General features: G+C 33.2%; 1 protein-coding gene across 4 annotated transcripts in view; it reads left to right on the top strand.

Annotated features, from left to right (window-relative positions):
- SNTG1 (syntrophin gamma 1) overlaps window positions 1-22571 on the top strand; it is a 346950-nt gene that overhangs the window by 141775 nt on the left and 182604 nt on the right. For all 4 annotated transcript variants that reach the window (XM_028119009.1, XM_028119008.1, XM_088023148.1 and 1 more), the window contains exon 11: window positions 18199-18237. In XM_028119009.1, coding sequence (XP_027974810.1) covers window positions 18199-18237 — 39 coding nt within the window. The remainder of the gene's footprint in view (window positions 1-18198; window positions 18238-22571) is intronic.

The following is a 22571-nucleotide window of genomic DNA, read 5'->3' as shown; positions in this document are numbered from 1 at the left end:
AACCATGAGAGACTGGACTCTGAGAAACAAACTGAGGGTTCTAGAGGGGAGGGGGGTGGGAGGATGGGTTAGCCCTCTGATGGGTATTAAAGAGGGCACGTACTGACTGGAGCACTGGGTGTTATACACAATCAATAAATCATGGAACACTACATCAAAAACTAATGATGTAATGTATGGTGATTAACATAACATAAAAAAAAGAAAAAAATATTGTATCCTGAATGAGATTCTGGAATAGGAAAAGGATATTATATAAAAACTAAGGAACTCTTAAAAAAACATGGGCATTAGTTAATAATAATATATTGATATTGGTTCATTAATTATAACAAATGGTCCATAGTGATGAAGCATACAGTGCTAATAATAAGGGAAACTCGGTGTGTGGCATATGGGAATTACTGTCTTAGGAATTTTTCCATAAATCTAAAACTATTTTAATACAAGTATAAGTAACATACAGTGTTATATTAGTTTCAGGTATACAATATAATAATTCAACAATTCCATATATTACTGAGTTCTCATCAAGATAAGTGTCCTTTTAATCTGTTTAACTTTATTAATTCCTTTAACTGTTTCCCCATCCCTCCACCTACTTCCTCTCTGGCAACCACCAGTTTGTTCTCTGAATTTAAGAGTCTGTTTTTCTTCTTTATTTATTTGTTTTGTTTCTTAAATTCCACATCTGATGGCCAATAAATCTAAAACTGTCTTAAAATAAAATGTTTATTTTAAAGAATACACATAATGTGTATATATAATGCAAACATAGGTATATTTATTTACATTATTTGTAATTATATCAACGCCAGATATTGAAGTATTTTTGAGATAATTGTCAACTCACTGATTTATCCATTTATTTACTCAAATATTTTTGAGGGACTGTAGTGTTAATTTGCTAGGAATTGGTACTGTAATTTTTTTAAAAGATTTAATTATTTATTTGACAGAGAGACATAGTGAGGGAGAGAACACAAGCAGGGGGAGTGGGAGAGGGAGAAGCAGATTCCCTGATGAGTGGGGAGCACGGGCAGGGTTTAATCCCAGGACCCTGGGATCATGACCTGAGCCAAAGGCAGACGCTTAACAACTGAGCCACACAGGTGCCCCTCATACTGTAATTTTGAGCAAAATGGATAGTCTTTGTCTTTTGGGAATGAATAGTCCAGTGGAGGAGGAGACATTAATTAAATAAGCACACCAGAAAATGTGGAATTACAGCTTTCTTAGATGGCATGAAAAAGTGTTTTGAGAGGTTAAATCTATATGTACACACAGATGTAAGGATAACTTCCTAAAGTTGATATGTAAACAATGAATAAGAATAAAATAGGTGAATTGGTGGGGAAAGACATTTTATGCAGAGATAATAGTATCTATTCATACAAGAGAAAAAATTAATAGACTAAAATCACAACAATGAATCTCATTTAATATGGAAATTGTCACTGGTGGTGGGAAAATGAAAATGTTTAGATCAAAATAAGTGAGTTTTTCATAAATCTCATTTTTAAGAACAAATCATTAATTTGATATATATATTTCTCTTATATCTGTGTCTTTAAATGCCCACTTTCTTATGAATTAATGATTATTTTAGAAGTGTTGTTTTATCTGATGTGTGTGTTTAATAAAATAAGAGAATATGTACCCTATCTCATTGCACCAAACTATTTAATGTTTTAATTCTCCAGGAAATATAGCTCCATATTGTTGAACTAGGGCCTTGCCAAATAGGGCAGGCCTAGATACATCCCTAAAACAACTGAAAACTTCAAAATAATTAATCATAGCTCACTGAATACCAGGGCTAGATGGAAATCATTAAGAAGAGGCTGGATTTTGGAAAGTCCCCAAGACTATTCTTCAAATATCTCTAAGGTTGATCTCTTGTAACTCCAGAACATTTGTAATATTAATTGACTAAATTACAAAAATATTCACACATGCACACATATGATATGGTAATAAAAACAAATACAGAAGATTAAGGTAATAGAAAAAACTATTAGCTACATTATTGAGTCAGGAACTTACTAATCAACCATTAGTATTTGTATGCTTAAACCTGAAAATAGAAGGAAGTCTGACTTCAAAACACTCTGTGGTTTGATCAGTCAAAGGCAATCAAAATGGATGCTTTTGTAGAGGTATTTTTCCAATGAGAATAAAAGCATGGGTTTTGGCATCATCAGCCTTGACATGAAGTTCTGGTTTCTCTACCTATGAGTTCTAGGGCTTGGATTTCATATTCTTCCTCATAAAGAGTCACTAAGTTAAGTTTCAATCAATGTGAGGGTTAAACATTGTGGCCCTTCAGTGATGCTGAGACATTTGCAGTTTTCCCTCTCTCCAGTTGCATTCTGAATGAAATGATTTAATCCATAAGCCATCAATAAATGACAGGATCAATTTGCTTATTGTATATGAGGTTGCATCTCTTTGTTTTGTAGAAGAGTCATTTGAGATTCTGAAAGATGGTTGTTTGGGTAACAGAATGTTTATGAAACTGGATATAATGAGTTAAAAAAATGTCTAGTAGTGACTACACCATTAAGCAGCTTCAATTTTAGGCAAGCCAAAGGTCTACACCAAAGTTCTCTCATGTTTAAAAAGAAACAGAGGAGGCAGATAAAATATATAGCTTTCTTTCAACCAGTGTCATAAATCCAATCTTCCCAATCGCTCTCTACTACTACACCACTAACCTAATCCTGATTGATAAACATAGTTTCATTTGACATTTCCAAGGTTAAGTGCTAACATAAAGGAATGCCCACTTCTTTTCTTTTTCTTCTTCCAAAATTTTATTTAAATTCAGTTAGTTAACATATGGAATTGTAGTATTGGTTTCAGGAATAGAATTTAGTGGTTTATTACTTGCATTATCAGTGCTCATCACAAGTGCCCTCCTTAATGCCCATCACCCATTTAGTCTATCCCACACCAATCTCCCCTTCTTCAACACTCAGTTTTTTCCCTATAGTTAAGAGTCTCTTATGGTTTGCCTTCCTCTCTGTTTTTCTTATTTTACTTTTTCTTCCCTTCCCCTATGTTCATCTGTTTTGTTTCTTAAATTGCACATATGAATGAAATCATATAGTATTTTTCTTTCTCTCTTCATTGAAATCAATGCAAGATTTCATTCTTTTTGTTGGCTGAGTAATAGTCCGTGGTATATATACACCACATCTTATTTATCCAATCATTTGGGCTTTTCCCATAATTTAGCTATTGTTGATAGTGCTGCTCTAAAGGTTGGGGTGCATGTGCCTCTTCAAATCTGTATTTTTGTATTCTTTGGATATCTCCTCCTCTTTTCTAAATTCTTTCACATGTATATGTATATAAACGTGTGTGTATATATATATTTTTTCTCAGCATGAATTTCTTTTATTGGAATGAACTGTGTAACTTGAAAAGTATTACTTGTGTATGTGTGTGTGTGTGTGTGTGTGTGCTTGTAGATGATAGATGATAGATGATAGATAGATAGATAGATAGATAGATAGATAGATAATTAGGTGTTTCTATTCCCAAAGGCTTATTGAAAATTAGTATGATCTTAAATAAGAATATATGATTGCACACGTGAGAATCTCAAAGTATATAATTCACATTGTATCATGTGAAAGAGAATAGATTCTCTTCCCCAGATGTTTGTATCAATTAAGAATGCTTTCGATGACAAATAAAAGAAACCCTAAGTACTGATGGAGTAAATAGTTGGGTTTTGTCCCAAATGACAAGAATTCTAGATGGTGACATTTACTGGTTTGTTTCAGTGGTTCAGGGAAGCCACCAAGAACCCATCTCCTGTCTATACACATTATTGCCCTCCACTACTATTAGAGTGTTGACTTTTATCTGGTTTGTACCTCATGGTCACACAAGGGCTTCAATATTTCCAAACATAACTTTAGTGTTTGGAACAGGAAAGAAAGGAAAGAAGGATAAGTAGCACCATCTACACATCTCCCCTTTTAGCAGGCTAAGAGAAAAGTTTGTTAAAGGGAGTGGGGGCAGGGAGGTGAAGGTGGCTAGTCTCTACCATTTTTGGTGTTTACAGTGGGAAATGACTGAGAAAAGAAGATTGTGAACAGCTTTTGAGATAAATAACTAACAGTAGCTACCACATTATTGGATTCTTTCTCTCTCTTTCTCTCTTTCTCTCTCTCTCTCTCACATACACACACACACAATTTTAATCAGACCTCTGAGTTGACTCAGCAGGTATTTCACCATCTTCTGTATTTTACACATTTATCTTCAGAAGTGAAAACAAACTCATTCTGGAGTCATATGTTTAATTCATAGAGAACTGCATCTCTAATCTAATAGATTTCCATCTAATGATGGCAAACACTTGAAGGTTGAAAACAGAATATTTTTTCCCTAAAAATGTTGGTTGTGAAAAGCTAAAGGAAAAACTATTATGTCTGCCACGTTGAAAAGGCTTGACAAAGCGTGTGGGTGAATTGAAAGTCATGACAAAATAAAGCTGAGCACAAAGAAGATTTACCGACAATGAACTAGGTAGGGGCTGAGATCAGAGGTTGCAGAGTGTGGTTCTGACAAGCATGGGTGTCACTTAAGTAGACTTTTTCTTTTTATAGTTGCTGACATTTCTGAGTCCTTAGATGTACTTTTCAGTGCTAGCGTGTTGTTGTTTTCTACATTGTTTTTCCTCATGCACCAAAATATGAACGTCAGACATGCAGGTGTCAACTAAAACTGGGTTATAGAGAGTGAAATTAAACTGCAGAGTCAGTAATTTAAATCAGAATAAAACCAAGGGCAAGTTTGGGCATTACACTGTGTGCATATTTTTGACAACCATATTTTTGCTTTTTACACAATTAGAGTAAAATAACCTACTTTGTTTCTTGGAAAACTACTAACTAAAAATTAAATAAAGTTCCTAAATTTTTGATATTGAACAATATTAGCTGATTTTCATTTGTACAACCCAAAACATCTGCTTTGATGTTAGCTGAATAATGCAATCATTATAAAATGGAGCAATGTCCCTGGACACAATTTATATGCACCCTTGATCCAGTCAGTTTTGCCTGCACGATCCCATCCCCCTCACCCAGGTGGACTCACTCTTTTGCCCTTATTTCTGGCCAGAGTATTCTCAGTTCTTAATGTTCTCCAGTTTTAGAGCCACTGGAACTTCCCAGGGGGCCTCAGCTTAACATATCCACCCTTTTAGCCACCTGCAGTGCCTAGGGCTGGACTTCAAGATGGCCTTCATCATGCCCATAGTGGCAGGGCCAATCCCACTGGTCCCACCAGAAGCCCTCACACTAATGGCAACTCAGTAGGAATGTGCAAACTGATCCCCATGGGACCTACATTATCCAGTGAGAGACAAGGGGCAAAAAGGAGCTAGCTAACAAATTCCTTGCTCTTCCCCAATAGATGAACTCTTTGGAAATGCAGTAATTGCATAAAGTTCTACTTATCACACTTTATTGAACACCAACAATGTTTCATGCAGAAGCTATTGCTAGCTCAGTGACTCAGGCAACTCACCACCTTATATTTACCTTCTGCTGTTCTGCCTTGCTTCCTTTTGCCTTTCACTCTTGATTCCTTGGAACTGAACAATCTCCCTTCATAAAGGTTTAACATATGTGACTTCCTCAGGCTATATTTCTAGGGAAGCAAGACTAAGGAAATACCTTTTCCCTCTAAGTGTTCATTATAGGGTACTAAGCATTCCATGGAGGATACATTCTTGCCTAGTAGCAGTGCAATACAGAAGAGAAGGTGTAAATGAAGTGTGCTAAGTAGGTAGATGAAGGGCCATTAGAAAATTATGCAAGAAATCATTTTGAGTTTACGGTTGCTCAGTTGAATACATCTTAAAAGACCCCTTATTCTGCGATGGAGCTTAAAAGCTGAGGATACCTGAATAGGGTGCAGAGGTGGCTGTAAACATTTCCTGAGGATTGAATCTGAATTATTATGTATAAAAACTGTGCATTTTCTTCATTAGGAGTCCTGTCTAATAACTTAGCAATGGTAAATCTGATTTCTTCACCTATGATTAATACTGACTTATTAAAATATGTTTCATCACTTCCTGAAACCCATGGTTCCTACACTGTGCAGGCACACCTACCCTGCAGCCAGTTTTTCCCTCTTTCTTACTTTTATAGCATCTTAGACGACCTGTTTTAACACTCATTCCAAAACTTAGAATTATTTGTTGCATGTTTGTTTTGCCAGCTACACCAGATGATTTTTGAGGGTAAGAATCCTATATCCTTGGCATTCACTTGATGTCTGACATACAGTCATTTCTGAGGTTTAGTGAATTCATGGAAAAATGAATAAGTCAGCTCCAAATGAATAAACATATGATTTATAAATGGTTGCAACCTATTTTCAGCTTTTAGACTTTTAATTCACAGTAAGATTAGATAGATGATGTAGATGTTGATATATATAGATACAGATATAGATAGATGTGGTGGTATATTTATGGTACTTATCATATATATGCTAATCTTAAAGATGATGACAGGTAGAATTGAAAAATTCTTCTATTAGGAAAAATAAAGTTTAAGAATATTCATTTGCATATAATACCAAATCATCCTGAAATGTTGATTTACTGTTAATAGATATGTTTTTATTTTTTTATTTTTTTAAAGATTTTATTTATTTATTTGACAGAGAGAGACACAGCGAGAGGCGGAACACAAGCAGGGGGAGTGGGAGAGGGAGAAGCAGACTTCCCACAGAGCAGGGATCCCGATGCGGGGCTCGATCCCAGGACCCTGGGATCATGACCTGAGCCGAAGGCAGACACTTAATGACTGAGCCACCCAGGCACCCCAATAGATATGTTTTTAGAAACAACATGGCATACTTTTAAAATTATATCTATAGGGATGGGGAGTAACCAAGGTAGTAATGGCATTCTATAATCCATATCCTGAAAATAAAATGGATGAAAAATATGAGCTGAAGTGTGGGCTCCTGTGACAAAAATCATTTTTTTTGATTCTTCCCTCTACATGGTAAAGGTAGTTTTATCAGCAGCTGCAGAATGGATATATTGCCTTATGTGCCCACACACTAATATCATTAGTCATGAGGTGGATTTATATCTATAGAATAAAGATCTCTCTTACTCCTCACACATCTGTTAAATAATATTGGCCACAAATCTTTAAGGGAATTGGGGGACTGTTTCTTGCTTCCGTAAGAATGATTTGCTTGGGTAAATCTTCAAAATTGATTTCCATGGGAAACTATATCTTGTTAGCAGGGTCCTGCAGCATCCATTCTGAGAACACACAACTTCAGCCACCAAAATTTACTTGTTTATGAGATATAAAAAAATAAAAGATTAATACAACTTGGATAAAAAGTTTTTAATATAAGATCTTCACTGATCTTCAAACATTTGAGTAGGATTAAAGACATTAAAAGTAGGAGGGAAAAAATTTAAAGGAATATTTGAATATCCTATTGTATTTCTTTTTTGGTCTGAAGAGATAGTCACAAGGGGATATTACTACTCTAGTTTCTAGATACAATTGATGGTGCTAAAAATGAATATACAAAATTAAGGGATTCAAAAATAAAGTGATATTTAAAACAAATGGACAGTCCTATTACACCAAATTTTATTTTTAATCAGTTAGTTCCAAACTAATCTTTACTAGAACCAGTTGTATATCACGCTTATTTCAATTAAACAGACCTACTGCAATAATTACGCTTCCTTTAAGGTGTTTCCATTAACATTCGTGAAATGTTGTCAGAGAAAAAGGAATACTTATCATTTTCCCCAGCATTTAGTTGAAGTGAATATTACTCCTTAAAGTACGGTTCATAATATTTATTTTAGCAGATGTTCACTTTTGATGCTGGTTAAATTAAAGTAGTTGATTTACCATATTTTCATTTCTTTAGTATAAGAAATTCATGTGAAAAAATTTGTAACATAAGCATTCAATGACTTTATATTTGTCCTAGCTTTTTGAAGCTGTCTCAAACTTAAAATTCAAAGTTCTAATGAAAAGTCTTTAATGAAATGAAAGTCTCTAAATTCAGTGCTACTGAATTTAAATTAAACTTTTAATACTATAGGAATATATTCTTGCATATAATAGAGCTTCAAAATACTTATTTCTTTAAATGTAAGACTTCATCAATACCAAAGATTCCTACAAGAAAAAAAAAATCCCTAATGTAATAGAATAAAATAAGAAGACAGAATAAATGGTGAAAATGTTTTATGAAATAGAATGCATCATTTTTCTAACATTATTTAATATCTATAAAACTATGCAGATGATATGCAGCAAGTAAAATTTTTAGTAATTATTATAAGATCTAGAAAATAAATTTCTTTTCTATTTCATTTCATCCAAAACATGAAGATTCTTCTCATGTTGGGTATTTATTCTTCCCCTTAAAAAAATCTATTCAAAATCCTCTTTCTGAAAGAGTATATCTATATTACTTGACTTTTATATTTCTTGGGCCTATTGTTTTCTAGAAAATCAAACACAAAACCTCCATTTGCCATTTGGAGTGTTAGTGTTGGTAGAAAAATGTATTTTAAAATATATCCTTTCATTTGTTTTTAATTTTAGATTTTTATTAAAGTGCAGAAAAGTATAACATGAAAATTTATTGCAATAATAACATATTTATTGCTAGTGTTTTTATTAGCATATTATCACATATACATTAAAATATGTATTTCTGTTTACATATATAAAATAAAATTACCATCCTCTTGTGTAGATGATATTATCCTTTGTTCATTTAAGATTTAATCATGAACAGTTTCCCATGATAGTAATCATATTCTGAGATTACCTACTTCTATTGGACTAATAGGTGCTTAACTTTGCATATATCATAATTAATAAATGGATGGTTATTACTTAACATAATTAATAAATGGATGATTATTACTTAAATCAGCTATTATCATTAAATAATAGCACACTATGGATTTTTGGGGCATATTAATCATTTAAAACACTGCTGGCTATATCTTAATATAAGTACTTAGAAAAAGAATATGAACATTTTTTAGTCCCACAAACCAAGATTATGTCTTAATCCAATCAGCTGGATCAAGGCTGGGTTGAAGTTTTGTAGGGTTCTGTTTACTTCTATTTTTTTTTTCCTTTCCCAGTTCTATAGCCCTCCAGGCCTTTGAGCTGAGAGTACAGTCTATTCCTGGGAGTTCTCCTTAGCTGGCTCTGAATTCTCTTTGCTTACCTCTCAGCACAGCAAATTTCTAAAACTGTTGTCTGCTTTTGCATAATTTTCAGATTAATATTTTTAACCTTTCATCCTGCCTTGATTTAGAACTCAGCAAATATCTTGAGGTGAAAACCAATTTTATGTTCAAAGCCCTACAGATCACAAATGCTGCCAATATTATCCTCTGAGAAAAGTAAATTCTCTGCTTCTTTCTCTGGGCAAATTATGCTTCTCACTCTCTTCCAGTGCCAAGTCAGTGTCTACAGAAGGCCAGCTCACCTCTGTGTGCTCATCTGTCTGGGACCTTACCTGTGCTCACCCTTGTGACAGTAGGGGCTCCCAGATGCCTTCAAACAAAATGCTTTTAGTCAGTTCACCACCCCATTCTAGTTGTTATCAACAGGAAAGTAGCTGTGCTTCATGCTTTCTCATCCTACTTAAGAATGTAATAATTTTGCTTTCTTTCTTAAATATGTCTGCATTAAATATGGACTGCATTGGAGGCTAGTGGATGATACATTGTTCTTCAAGTAATTTACCATTTGCTCCACTATTGCTCTCTGTTAAAATTTAAAATACAACCTTTATCATTAACTCAGTATATACATTTTAAATTCACTTATTTTATTATTTTATTTTTATTTATGTATTATATTTTTATTAGTATATTTATTATTCAATATTACTTATTCAATTATCTGAATGTAAATGAGTCATTGGCTCATTTAGTTTTGCAGTGCTAAAACCCTGTTTTAATTATTGTAATTCTACATGCACTTAAAATTCTAAATGCATTTGAATAGACTTGGAGATTAAACTTAAATACTCTCCAATATATTTGACCATTTATTCTTGAGGGGCCCATAAAGTCTAAATATAGTTGCACTTAAGTAATATCACCAGAAATTTTAATTTGGAAGAAATCTGGCACTCAGGAATAGATCTACATAATCTCCATATTTCATATTAGGTTAATTGTTATGAATTTTATTCTTCTTAGGGTGATCAAAAGTATTTTGTTCCATTTCTGTATCTTTTTTTTTCAAACTGAAGAAGACTATTGGTTTGGATATATGTACATGGTATTCAAACACCTTAAAATCATTTTTAATCTAATTGTCTTGGGCATTTTTCATATAGATTATTTTCCCCTAATGACATATTCATTCTGCTTTTTTTAATAGTCATTTTTACATTCTATTTTTCACCATATTATCTGGGCTATAATTTTTTTCAAATATTTTATTTATTTATTTGACAGAGAGAGACAGTGAGAGAGGGAACACAAGCAGTGGGAGAGGGAGAAACAGGCTTCCCGTGGAGCAGGGAGCCTGATGCAGGGCTCGATCCCAGGACCCTGGGATCATGACCTGAGCCGAAGGCAGATGCTTAACGACTGAGCCACCCAGGCACCTCTGGGCTATAATTTTTAATGCCACTGTTAAATAATAATGATAAGGGCAATTCCTTATATTCTTTTGTTACATTGATTTCATATGTTTAATTTTTAATCATGATATTTGTTAACTTGAAATATATATTGATTCTATATAACGTAAAAAGATCGTTATTTCCTTATTTCACTTATTCTATTTCCTTTACCATTCTTTTTTAAAGATTGGAATTGCATTTTAAAAAATGGTTTTGCATATCTATTTATAAGATTAAGTTATTTTTCTTAACATAACCATCCCTTAGATGTGTTTCCATAAACCATACCTGGCTTACAAATAGGTTTTTGTATGTAGTCCTCATTGTCTTTGAAATTAAAAGTAAATGTTAAATCTTACATATTGAGATTTGTCATAAAAACTAAATTTCCAGAATTTCTGATAAAATTAAAAAACATATTATATTTTGGCAGAGCAAGAATATGTCAGTTCCTAATACCAACTGCTATCATTAGTCCAAAATATATATTAATGTAGTGATTTCCATTTTTTTTGCCTTTCTGTTAATTTTACTCATGTCGAAATCACTGACAAAGTGGAAAAATGGGGTTCCTTCAATAAATTAGAAGCCTCTGTAATAAGTATAATTACAAGATTATACTAAGAAAGAAGATTAAATCGGATCCTAGTTAAAAAAGAATTAGGATAGCTAAACAAGTTAGAGATTTTCAAATCAGAAGAGAGCCTAACATCGAGCCCTAGTGATGAGCTGTAGAGTACCACCAATAACGGAAGGAACACTGGCATTATTTTGATTCAGATCTAGGATTATCAATGAGTTTGAGAAGGTAGGAATATCCTGCAATATTCCCCACAGGATGGTTAATGGTGATTGACAAACTTGTTAGGTAGTTGGACACACTGCTAAGCTAAGGGAAGATAAAGGTGGCACAATTAAGGGTTATGGTGATGTAGAGGTCCATAAGCACATGCAATGAGAACAATGTAAGAATTAGACCCACAGGGAATACAAAAGAGAAAGTTACTGCCCAGTTCCACTAGGGTTTTCGAAACGTTTTCATGGTGGTTATTGTTCTTGATTATGTAGTACAACAGCACAGCCTTTGGTGTCAGACAGAACCAGACTGTGCCATATTCAGGGTGAATTTAAAAGATGTTTAACTTCTGTGCACCTTAGGCAAACACACACACACACACACACACACACACACACACACACACATACCCAAGACTAGATTCCTGCTAGGTGAAAAAGAGAAAAAAAGAGAGAGAGAGGGAGTGAGTGTGGGTCAGAGAGGGAAAGGGAAAATAGAGAGAGTGTGCGTGTGCAAGAGAGCAGGTGGTGTGGTGGCAGGGAGAGGGTGTGTGAGTGAAGGCACCAGGCATGTATCCAATAGTTTTGTACAGAGATCTAGTATACAGATGACCCACAAGAGAGGCAGGCACCAGATCATGGAGGGATTTGAATGGTATGGGATTCTGCCAATTTAAGATTTGCATTTTTAAAATAGTGTCTTAGAAGTGTGGTATAAGTATTATAGAAGGGTATTGTTTTTAATCATCTCCCTTTTATCAGGAACATATAAAATTACAGAAGTGTGCACCTTTATCTGTGATATCCTTTTTTGTTACATGACAAATTGGATAATGAAATTCCAAAATCCCCTCTACAAATGAATGGATGCAGGTCACTGTCAAAAGTCAGGAAAAGCAGATGATAGGAAATCCTACTGAGAGGTTAAACAATAATTTACTGGCTAAGCACTGTGCTCCGGTTTCATAAAAAAATTTTCTTAACAGAAATCTATTTAAATCTCATGGCACTCAATCTGCCATTTCTACTAATGCAGTAAATTCAATCTTGGTGATTCTTAGTATCTTAATCACTTCTAAATTAGAATTCAATCTTTTGGGGTAAATACTCAAATTCCAGTTCTCTTCTCCTTTTCCTTTTCTTCTCCCTGCAGGAATAATGTATCACTTCAGCATTGGTCCCTGGAAACTCCTCTGTGGAGTTCTTCCCATGTGCTCTGAATGTCACCCTTTGTCCCTGATGCACTTCCTGATGTGTGTGATCCCACCAACATCTCTGGCTCACATGTCATGAAGTTTCTTCTTGTCTTCCAGCACTTCTATTATTTTCTCATCAGCCCGGCAGGAATGAGAAATTTTGGATTCGGTTCTTCAGATTAAAACACTTCCTCTAGCTGCAGCTATTCTATCATTTTGAAACCATGCTTGGTATGGGGATTCTGTGAGGATGTGGGGAAGAGAGTCCAAAGCTCTCCACTGGGATTTCCCAAACTAATTTGTGCTTTCTGTGTCTACTTCCTCAAAACTTGGCCTGCCATGCCAAACAGCAGGAGCCCCAACTCCCCTACTCCCATCTTTCTCTCCATGCTTTTGTCTCAATCCAGAAACTATTCTTCCTGTGAGATAAGAACTTGCTATTAATCATCAGGCATTCCTTCCAACTCTCATATATGGTATAAACTAGGTTTGAAGCCATTAGAATTCCTATGACATTCAAAGTTAATAATCTAGAAATTTATTTTTTTTAGAAATAACTTGCTTTCAAGACTAAGTTAACCTCAGAGAATTTGATTCTTTGTTCTGATATATTCTTTCTTTTCATTTGTTCAACAAACATTGATTGAACACCCACGAAGACCTAGACAATCTTTTACATGTAAGAAGTAATGTATGGAATAAAACAGAAATCTGTGACTTCATGAATTTTTTTCTAAAGGGAGGGGGAGCAAGCAGATCATAATACAAAAATATAATAAAATAAATAGCATTTGACAATGTTAAGTAGTATGAAAAGAAAGAAATTTAAAGAAGGCCATTTATAATGGGGCACTATTTTAGACCTTTATTCTGCTACTTCTAAGCCTAGAGGTTTATGAAGAAATATCAACTTTCTTTTTCACAGCATGGTAACTTAAAAGGATTCATTTGTTTTCTTTTGGTCCTTTCACCCATTTTAAAGAAAAATTTTGTTCAGGTAGCTATTTGTTAATCTCAATTTAAAATTATTCAATGTATTCCCTGGTTAGACCATACAAACACAGATTAACTAGGAAATTCTTTGTAGCTTTCCATGGATTATCTGCATTGTAAAAACATTGTATGCTATAATTGAGTTCATGTTTTCATGCTGTAGCCCTGAAAATATCTGTCTCTTTTATTTTTTGAGCTACTGTGGTTTTCTATTTAGAAGGAAATGCTCCAGTGTGATTCTAGAAAAAAATGGAAATTAAAGTACTATATATTGTTTTCTTGAACAAATCTGGAAGAGCCTACTTAAGCTATGATGGCATAGGTTTGATTTTGAATAACAATTTTTATTGAATGCCATTTTAAGTAGATACTACACAAAGAAGTGTCATTTGATTAACCTCAATCATGTATTTTATGTCATTCATAGAACTAAAACCACATGTTGGGGGAACTTAAAGATAGAAGAAGGTAGAATTTCCATTCTCAAATGGACTTCAGTATCCTAGGAATCAAAGATAACTCCAGAAATGACCCACTGAGTTGGGCATTATCCTACCACAATTACACAATAAAACAAAAATAAGTTGATATTTGATTTTAAAACATTTGAATTTCATACCATACTTTTATAAAACTTATGTTCTCAAATAAAATAAGAAATCATCACTCCTAGATTTTGTTTCCTTTGAGTAGGTCACACCAACCTGAATCTAGATATTGTTTTACAAATATGTAGAAGTCATTAAACCAGTTAGTACATTTGTAAATAACCGTGGCATAGAACTTCTTGGAGATGCAAAGGCTCTTTGCTTTGGACATAGCACTCAGTCTCAGCTCATTTTGCTGTAGTCATCTTCTCTGTAGGACAATCATGTTTTACTGCCTGATGGAAGGTCAAATCAACTGTTTCTTGAGCCATTGTATTAATTTTCCTTCTTTTCTGGAACTCTCTATATGAAGTTTTAAAGTATCTATAAATCTTCTAGAATAGGTCACATAAGTTTCATCAGATTTGTAAAGAGGTATGTGATTAAAAATGATTTATAGAAAAACTTTGCTGTCTTGGAAATAAATGTCTTTCCCTAAAGTAGCAACATAAATTCTAATTCTGTATTCAACCTTGAAGGTAAAATATCTACATAAATAAAAGTCTTCTGCTTGGGAGATTTATTTATTCTTCCCTCCCTCCCACCACTCCTCCCTCTTTCTCCCTATTATTTCTTTATATTATAAGTACTGATTCAAGTATACTTCCTATTTTTATTAAGATGTGAGGGGCTCCTGAAAAAAAATACACAATGCAAATTGTATCCTCTTATACTTCCACATAGACATTAATTATATTCCACATTCTTAGCTTAAATCAACATGATGTTAAAACATTCAGTGTGTACAGATTTATCTTTGTCTTTTGGACTAAAAGCTTTAACATGGATTTCCTTCATCTGAATGCACTTTACTTGGTAGTTTTCTACGTCACTTGCTGTTCTTGTAGAATGACATGTGAGGCAATCCTGGTCAAAATCATACTCTGTTTCCTTTACATTTTTAGGATTAATAGCTTTAAGCAATCTTGCTCCATAAAGAGCTAGTTTGATTTGACTGCAATTAGGTCCTTTCATCTTTTCAAGACTTCATGTTCAGGCACTGACTCTTTTTGTTAAAGATTATATTAATTTTTCAGCTTCCCATAACACAAATTATTGGTTCTGATAATACATAATTAACATTGGTTTCTAAGAAGTTTAATATTAAAAACATCTTTTGGACAAATTTTAATTTTCCTTATTTGAAGAGCAGTCTAAAAATGATGCAGAGAATTTAGGATTTCCACTATTTAGAATTAATATTGTTGCCAAATGCTGACAATTTTTAAAACTTTGCTCTATGAATGCATTTAAGTATATATTATTTACAGTTTGGTATTTTATTACATTTAATAAATTAAACATTATTTCAACCATATAACATACAGCTTTATTTTTAAAAATAAATTTAAATTGTCATTGTTTCCAATATTTTTATCTTATCAAGCTATTTTATTGATATGATTTCTTATGACTACTAAATGAGCAATTTAAAACAATATACTTCTAGCATTTAGCATTTTCTACATTGTTTATTTATAATTGAGGTTTCCTAGAATATGCTTGTAAATGTAAAAGTAGGCATGCTGTTTCCAACTGATAAACACTTTCACATCTGAGGAAACTTCAGCTGATTCCTTATCCCTCTAACTGTGGCACGCCTGCAAGTGACTGAGGCTCTGTAGGTGAACAGTGGGCAACCTCTACTCTGGAACCCAACCTGGTTCACACATGGTTGTCACTTACTTGGTCCTTGAGTATCTAAACCCTAACCTAGAGTGCCCAAGAAAATAGAAAGGTATTTGCAAAGGATAGTAGAAAAAAAAATCTTTGTTTAGCTTCTTTAAAACATTCTCATTGTTGGGGCGCCTGGGTGGCTCAGTTGGTTAAGCATCTGCCTGTGCCTCAGGTCATGATCTCAGGGTCTTGGGCTCAAGTTCCTGCTCAGCGGGGAGCCTGCTTCTCACTCTCCCTCTGCCTGCCGCTCTCCCTGCTTGTGCTCTCTCTCCTCTCTCTCTCTATCTCAAATTAAAATAAATAAATAAATAAATAAAAACATTCTCATTGTCTTCAAAATAAATCCAAACATCTTTTATATTAATTTTATATATTATTATTTATTATATTAATGATAATCATCACTTATTGAGCTCTAACTTCATGACATTTGTTTTTTCATTTAATTTTTCCAACAAATATATGTGGTTAATATTGTTATAGGCATTTTACAAAGGATGGAAATTAGACACAGGATAATTAATAACCTGTCTAATGATATTTGGTAATAGTTACAGCTGGAATTCAAACCTAGGTCTCTATGACTGTAAAGCTTGACAATGTTATTATGCATCTATATTGTGGCTCCGGCACTGAACTTAAGGTCATTCCACACTGCAGCCACTTGGACTCTTCAGACTCTGTAAAATAACCTCATTATGCTATTGTCTCAGCTTGGAAAGACTTTCATTTTCATGTTCCAGCACTTAAAGCACCATGACTCACATTGGTAGATCATTAAAAGGATTTTAGAAATGAATGAATGACAGTCTCCAACTTTGCTTTGCATTTATCAAATCTATACATGTATGTGCATGTGTACATTTACGTACATTACTGTGGCCTGAACATTGTTACAATTATTCAAATTATTCAGACTTTTTTCAGATTAAAAAGTTAAAAGTTATAACGCCAGATAGTTCGTGCTGGAAGACAAGAGTCCATACAAAATATTGGTAGAATTTTACAATTTTTTATAACAATCCGTAAGAACTAGCAAAAAGCATAGTTCCATGAAGTATTCAATATAGATTTTTTTTACGGATTAATAAAAGATGTTTAGGAAGCTGTTTTTTTAACTACCCTGATTTTAGTTGAAGATACCAGTAGTTTTAGAGATTTCTTTAGCTGATTCCTCACCTAAACAAAAACTATTTTGAAATGACTATAGCAATGTAAGAAAGATGTATGTTTTTTGTACATGTCCCTGCTGAAATCACATAAATCTTCTCAAGTTTTCTTTTCTTATCTATTTTAAATGACACATGTGTTGCCAGTAAGTCTTTTCTTGTACAGAGCCATTTAATGATTCTCCAACTTTGTGCACCATATCCATTAAATTTCCTGTCATTTCATTTAACAGTAAGACAAAGAGAACCAAAACTAACAAAGAAGGAACAGTAAAATAACTCAGTAAAACAATTTCTGAGTGAAAACAGTCTGTGTTTAGTGTGGTGTATGATTATATCGTACAGAGTTAGCGTTCTTTAAATTATCTAGAAAATCAATGAAAAATAAAAATTGGTTTTAATTAGTAAAAATTCTGTTGAACAAAGACTTTGTGTGTTATAAGGTCATTTGTCTAAATCTGATATTCATTTTCAGTCGGATTTTGAAGTTTGTTTATATGAAAGGGGAAATCCTTTCTCCAAAGATTGATTTTAAGTTGTTTTGAAACGTCACTCATTAAATTATCTTAAAGTAAATATTATATTTTGTTTAGGGTTTCAAATGAAAATATTTTGGCACATGTACTTTGTCTTTTAGTATTTGAGTATTCTATTTCCTCTGTTCTCTCGAGTGTTAAAATAAATTGAATATAATATTTCAAAATGAAGAAATAAATTACTAAATTTACTCTATATTCTCTATAGATTGTCATTTAACATTATATGGAAACACAAGCTTTTCATTTCTCATAAATGAAAACATTTCTAGATGAAAATCTTTTTCAAAATGTTTACATGTCAAATTTGGAATACTTTTGATAGCCAAATTTTAAAGAAAAATTGTAATTGGTGTTTGACATGCAGTGATTTTAGTATGTCAATTTAGAATATCAGTATATGAACTCACTAAAAATAGAGTCTCATAAAATTTGGGGGCTCTTGTGTAATCTTATATTTATTGTTCTCACTTTTATTATTTATTTATTGTTGCAGATTAAAAAAATCAACAGAAACTTTCCTGTAAACCAGCAGGTAAGAGGGAAACATATTTGGAAAGACAAATCATATATTTCTTTCATTTTATCAATTATCAAAGATAGTCTTGATTACATTTAATTTATATGTAGAAACAATTGGCACTATCACTTGCTCTCCAGGAATATACATAATTTATTAGACTTCTTTCATATTATTTGATATATCTGTTTCTCTGATCATATTAAAAGCATTTTTTAAAAAAATTTAATCTAAGTAAACTAAGTCAAAACTGTATTTGGCAAAATACATATATTTATTTAAATATAATATTGAAGGCCTAGGAGAGATATTTACATAAGATAGTTTGTATCTTAATATGTGGGGAACCTATTTTTTTTTAATTCAAGTTAGTTAACATATAGTGCATTATTTGTTTCAAGGATAGAATTTAGTGATTCATCAGTTGCATATAACCCCCAGTGCTCGTTACATTGAGTGCCCTCCTTAATGCCTTTCATCCAATTACCCGATCCCCTGACCCACTTGCCTTCCAGCAACCCTCAGTTTGTTCCCTATAGTCAATAGTTTGCCTCTCTCTCCGTTTTTATTTTATTTTATTTTTCCTTCTGTTCTTCTATGTTCACCTGTTTTGTTTCTTAAATTCCACATTTGAATGAAATCATATGGTATTTGTCTTTCTCTGACTAATTTATTTCACTTAGCATAATACACTCTTGTTCCATCCACATCGTTGCAAATGGCAAGATTTCATTCCTTTTGATGGCTGAGTAATATTCCATTGTGTGTGTGTGTGTGTGTGTGTACATCTTTATCCATTCATCCATTGATGGATTCTGGGCTCTTTCCATAGTTTGGCTATTTTGGACACAGCTGCTATAAGCACTGGAGTTCATGCGTCCCTTCAAATACCTATTTTTATATGGGAGACCTATGTTTAATTGATCTAAAAGTTAGAAGGAATTTTCAAAATTAGATGACAGTATTTTACATGAGTCTAAATGCATGGAATGAAAATGATGTCTGATTAATCTAGCCAAGAATTTGGTTGATTTATTAGACTAATAATTGATTATAGAATAAAATAATTGATTATAGAAAACAATAATTGATTCTACTTACAATTTTATTAAGCTGAACTTAAATTTGCATTGCCTCATAAACATTATAAAAATATTTGTTTGAATGAGGAAAGTAAGTATAAGCTCAGTTTTGGACTCGCTCAAGTCAGCCGTGTGTCAGGTTCATGTGATGGTGGAGAAGCAAAGGCCGGCCATGCATTTCCTACCATTAACATCAACCTCAATGTGCAACCATTGATCAAAATCTAAACATCTAAGTTATATATTGGTAGGTCAATCACAAGTTGATTTCAATGGTAAAAATTTTAAATAATCATCTTATGAAAACTAAGTTACTTTTCTCAAACCTCAGTTGTTCATTGGTAATATTTTAAAAGTGCAACTACCTTACATGTTTATTTTTGAAGATTAAATAACAAACAAAATTCTCAATATATGCCATTATTAACATTAATATGTTAAAATTTTAAATTTGTTCTTTAGAATACAGAATTTATGTTCTTGTATAATTGATATTATTAATGGTGCCACTAGCCCAGACTAGCTCACAAAGTTATGTGTGACTGAAACACTACTGAAAATAGCTCTGGAGAGCTCAATATGTCTGCAAAGCTCTGAGCTGTGTCTCTCCAGACATAGGCATACCCTGTTTCCTAGCCTCAGGTCCTCACACCAGAGCCATGCTGATGTTTTAGGTAGATGCAAAGTTGAAGAGATGTATGTGTCATGTGTCTCACGACATTCCACTGGGGTTATGTCTCAGGCCCTTTTTTGTGGTTCAGAGAACAGGGCTGTGATGATACCTGGGAAACTCCCACTGTGGCTCCCATTCAATCCCAGATGCTTCTGATACCAGTAGGACATTACATAGGAAATACAGTTTAACAAGTGTATAGGGCTGTAGTGGAGGGAAAATTCATTAATGAGAAATTATTCAAATAGAAAGGAGCATCAGCCACTGGGGAAGGTTGTAATGCCCATCAGTAAACATAGCTGTTTAATAGTCAGATACATAAAATGTAGATCTATTCATTTGTGGAATTCTTGCCAAAAATAAAAATGATGAATGTTTCTTTAAGAAAGACTCTAATATTTGTGTTATCATCCATCCTTGCCCTTTCTAACCTCGACATGTGAAGTATTAATAATTAGTGTAATTTATGTTACTATAAATATTTCATAATCCTAATAACCCCACGGTTATTCTTCATTTACGATGACAACTACATTTGACACTTCCTACATTTTCCCTTCAATTACTTGTGGCATTCTTTGCCACCTTTGCATTTATCTAGGTTTTGAATAATGGTAAAGTAAAAAAGAATTTGGAAAAAAATATAAAGTAAATAATAAAACTGTTTAATATTCCAACCCACACATATATAATAAATGTAGGTAAGCATTAGTATTCATAGCTTTTTATTTGCTAGCCTATTAATATTATTATACCAAAATTTTGTTTCAAATCTCTTAGCATCTCACATTTTTTAAAAATCATAATGAATTCTTCTTGGCATTTTAAAAACTGAAAGCAAGAGTTAGTAGATTTTTACCTTACTACTTTCCATCATGGAAATGAAGACTTCCAGGATATAGAATTTGTTTATAGTTCAATATTCATATATACACACTATTGGAAAACTCACCTGCATAACTTGATACCAGTGCATTAGGATACCAAAGTACATTCCCTATTTAATAAAATGTGAGCCACTTTAATGAATGAAAATTTGGAAACATATATAATCTCATTTCTCCTCCATATTTAGCATTCAAACAGGACTCTTATCTTGGACTAAACCACATTGGTTTGCTTGAATCTCAAATTTTTTTCTAACTTAATTTTCATGTAAAGTTTTCTGAAACTTTGATTAGATATAAAGATCTATGTTTATACATATGCTTTTGATTGAATAATTTAGGCATATGTTAAAATATTCAAGTGTTGTGAATGAAAATCATATCCCTGATGCTCTAGGTCCAAAAAAAGAAAAGAATTTTCTTTTCATCCACTTGGCCAGAAGTCTTTTGCTTCCTGTAGGATTCGATTTTGAATTTGTGCTATCGTGTGGTACAGCTACCCCAACCAGAGAAATTAGAATAAAATAAAACATAAAGGGGACTGGGGGATATCACTACTATCTAACAGGGGCCAGTGTTAGAACTTAGCTCTGTAGGGACACTCCCACAAACCAGAATGCATGATATTTTCAATAAAACCACTCTCATTAAAGAAGAGATTTGAATTCAAAATGTTAAATTATTGAGTAAATAGACCATGATAGGCGAAAGCATAATTTAGAGATTTAAAAATCCAAACTTATTTTTTGAGTGGGGGAGGGATAGAGGGAGAAGGAAACAGAATCTAAAGCAGGTTCCATGCCTAGCACAGAACCTGACATAGGGCTTAATCTCATGACCCTGAGACCGTGATCTGAGCCAAAAATCAAAAGTTGGACACTTAACTACTGCACCACCCAGGTTCCCTTCCAAAAAATCCAAAACTATTTTTAATTATCATGTGGTTTTTAAGTAAAGGAATGGAAATTATAAGTCAAGAATAGGATGTGGTGTTAAAAAATGTGGATTTGCAAAAGAATCAAATAGGAGTTACAAAATTTTAAGAAGAGCATATTTAAAATTAAAATCAATTAACCAATTGAACAATAGAATAGACGAAGATGAATTGAAAGAGAATGTCATCAGAACACAGCACATATAGAAAGGGGTGAAAAACATAAAAGTTTATGTAAGCCATGAACTTTAGAATGAGAAACTAAAAAAAATTTTAAAAATCTGCAGAAAGACTGGAGAAAACGTATGAGAGGCAATGTATGAAGAGAGATGATGGCTAAGAATTTCCTTGAGTCTTCAGATTAAAGAACCAAGCTAACTCCTGAGCAGGGTGAATAGAAACAAACTCATAACAAAGAATCTGAAATGACCTCAATATCCAATGAGTGGAATACTGTGCAACCATTGAAAGGATAAGCTAGCTCTGTTGGTACTAGTATAGAAGGTCGTCCAAGAAAGTTTATTAAATGGCAATAGCAAAGCGAAAAATAGGGAACTAAGTAAGCCACTGTGTTTTATTTTTTTTATTTATTTTTTTTAAAGCAGAGCTGCTGCTTTTTTTTTTTAAGATTTTATTTATTTATTTGAGAGAGAGAGAGAATGAGAGATAGAGAGCACGAGAGGGAAGAGAGTCAGAGGGAGAAGCAGACTCCCTGCTGAGCAGGGAGCCCAATGTGGGATTCGATCCCGGGACTCCAGGATCATGACCTGAGC

Source organism: Eumetopias jubatus, unplaced genomic scaffold (assembly GCF_037043125.1).
Source record: "Eumetopias jubatus isolate StellerSeaLion01/CBP00866 unplaced genomic scaffold, mEumJub1_p1.0 scaffold_4, whole genome shotgun sequence".
NCBI lineage: Eukaryota > Metazoa > Chordata > Mammalia > Carnivora > Otariidae > Eumetopias > Eumetopias jubatus.
This window is presented reverse-complemented; position numbering and strand designations above follow the sequence as displayed.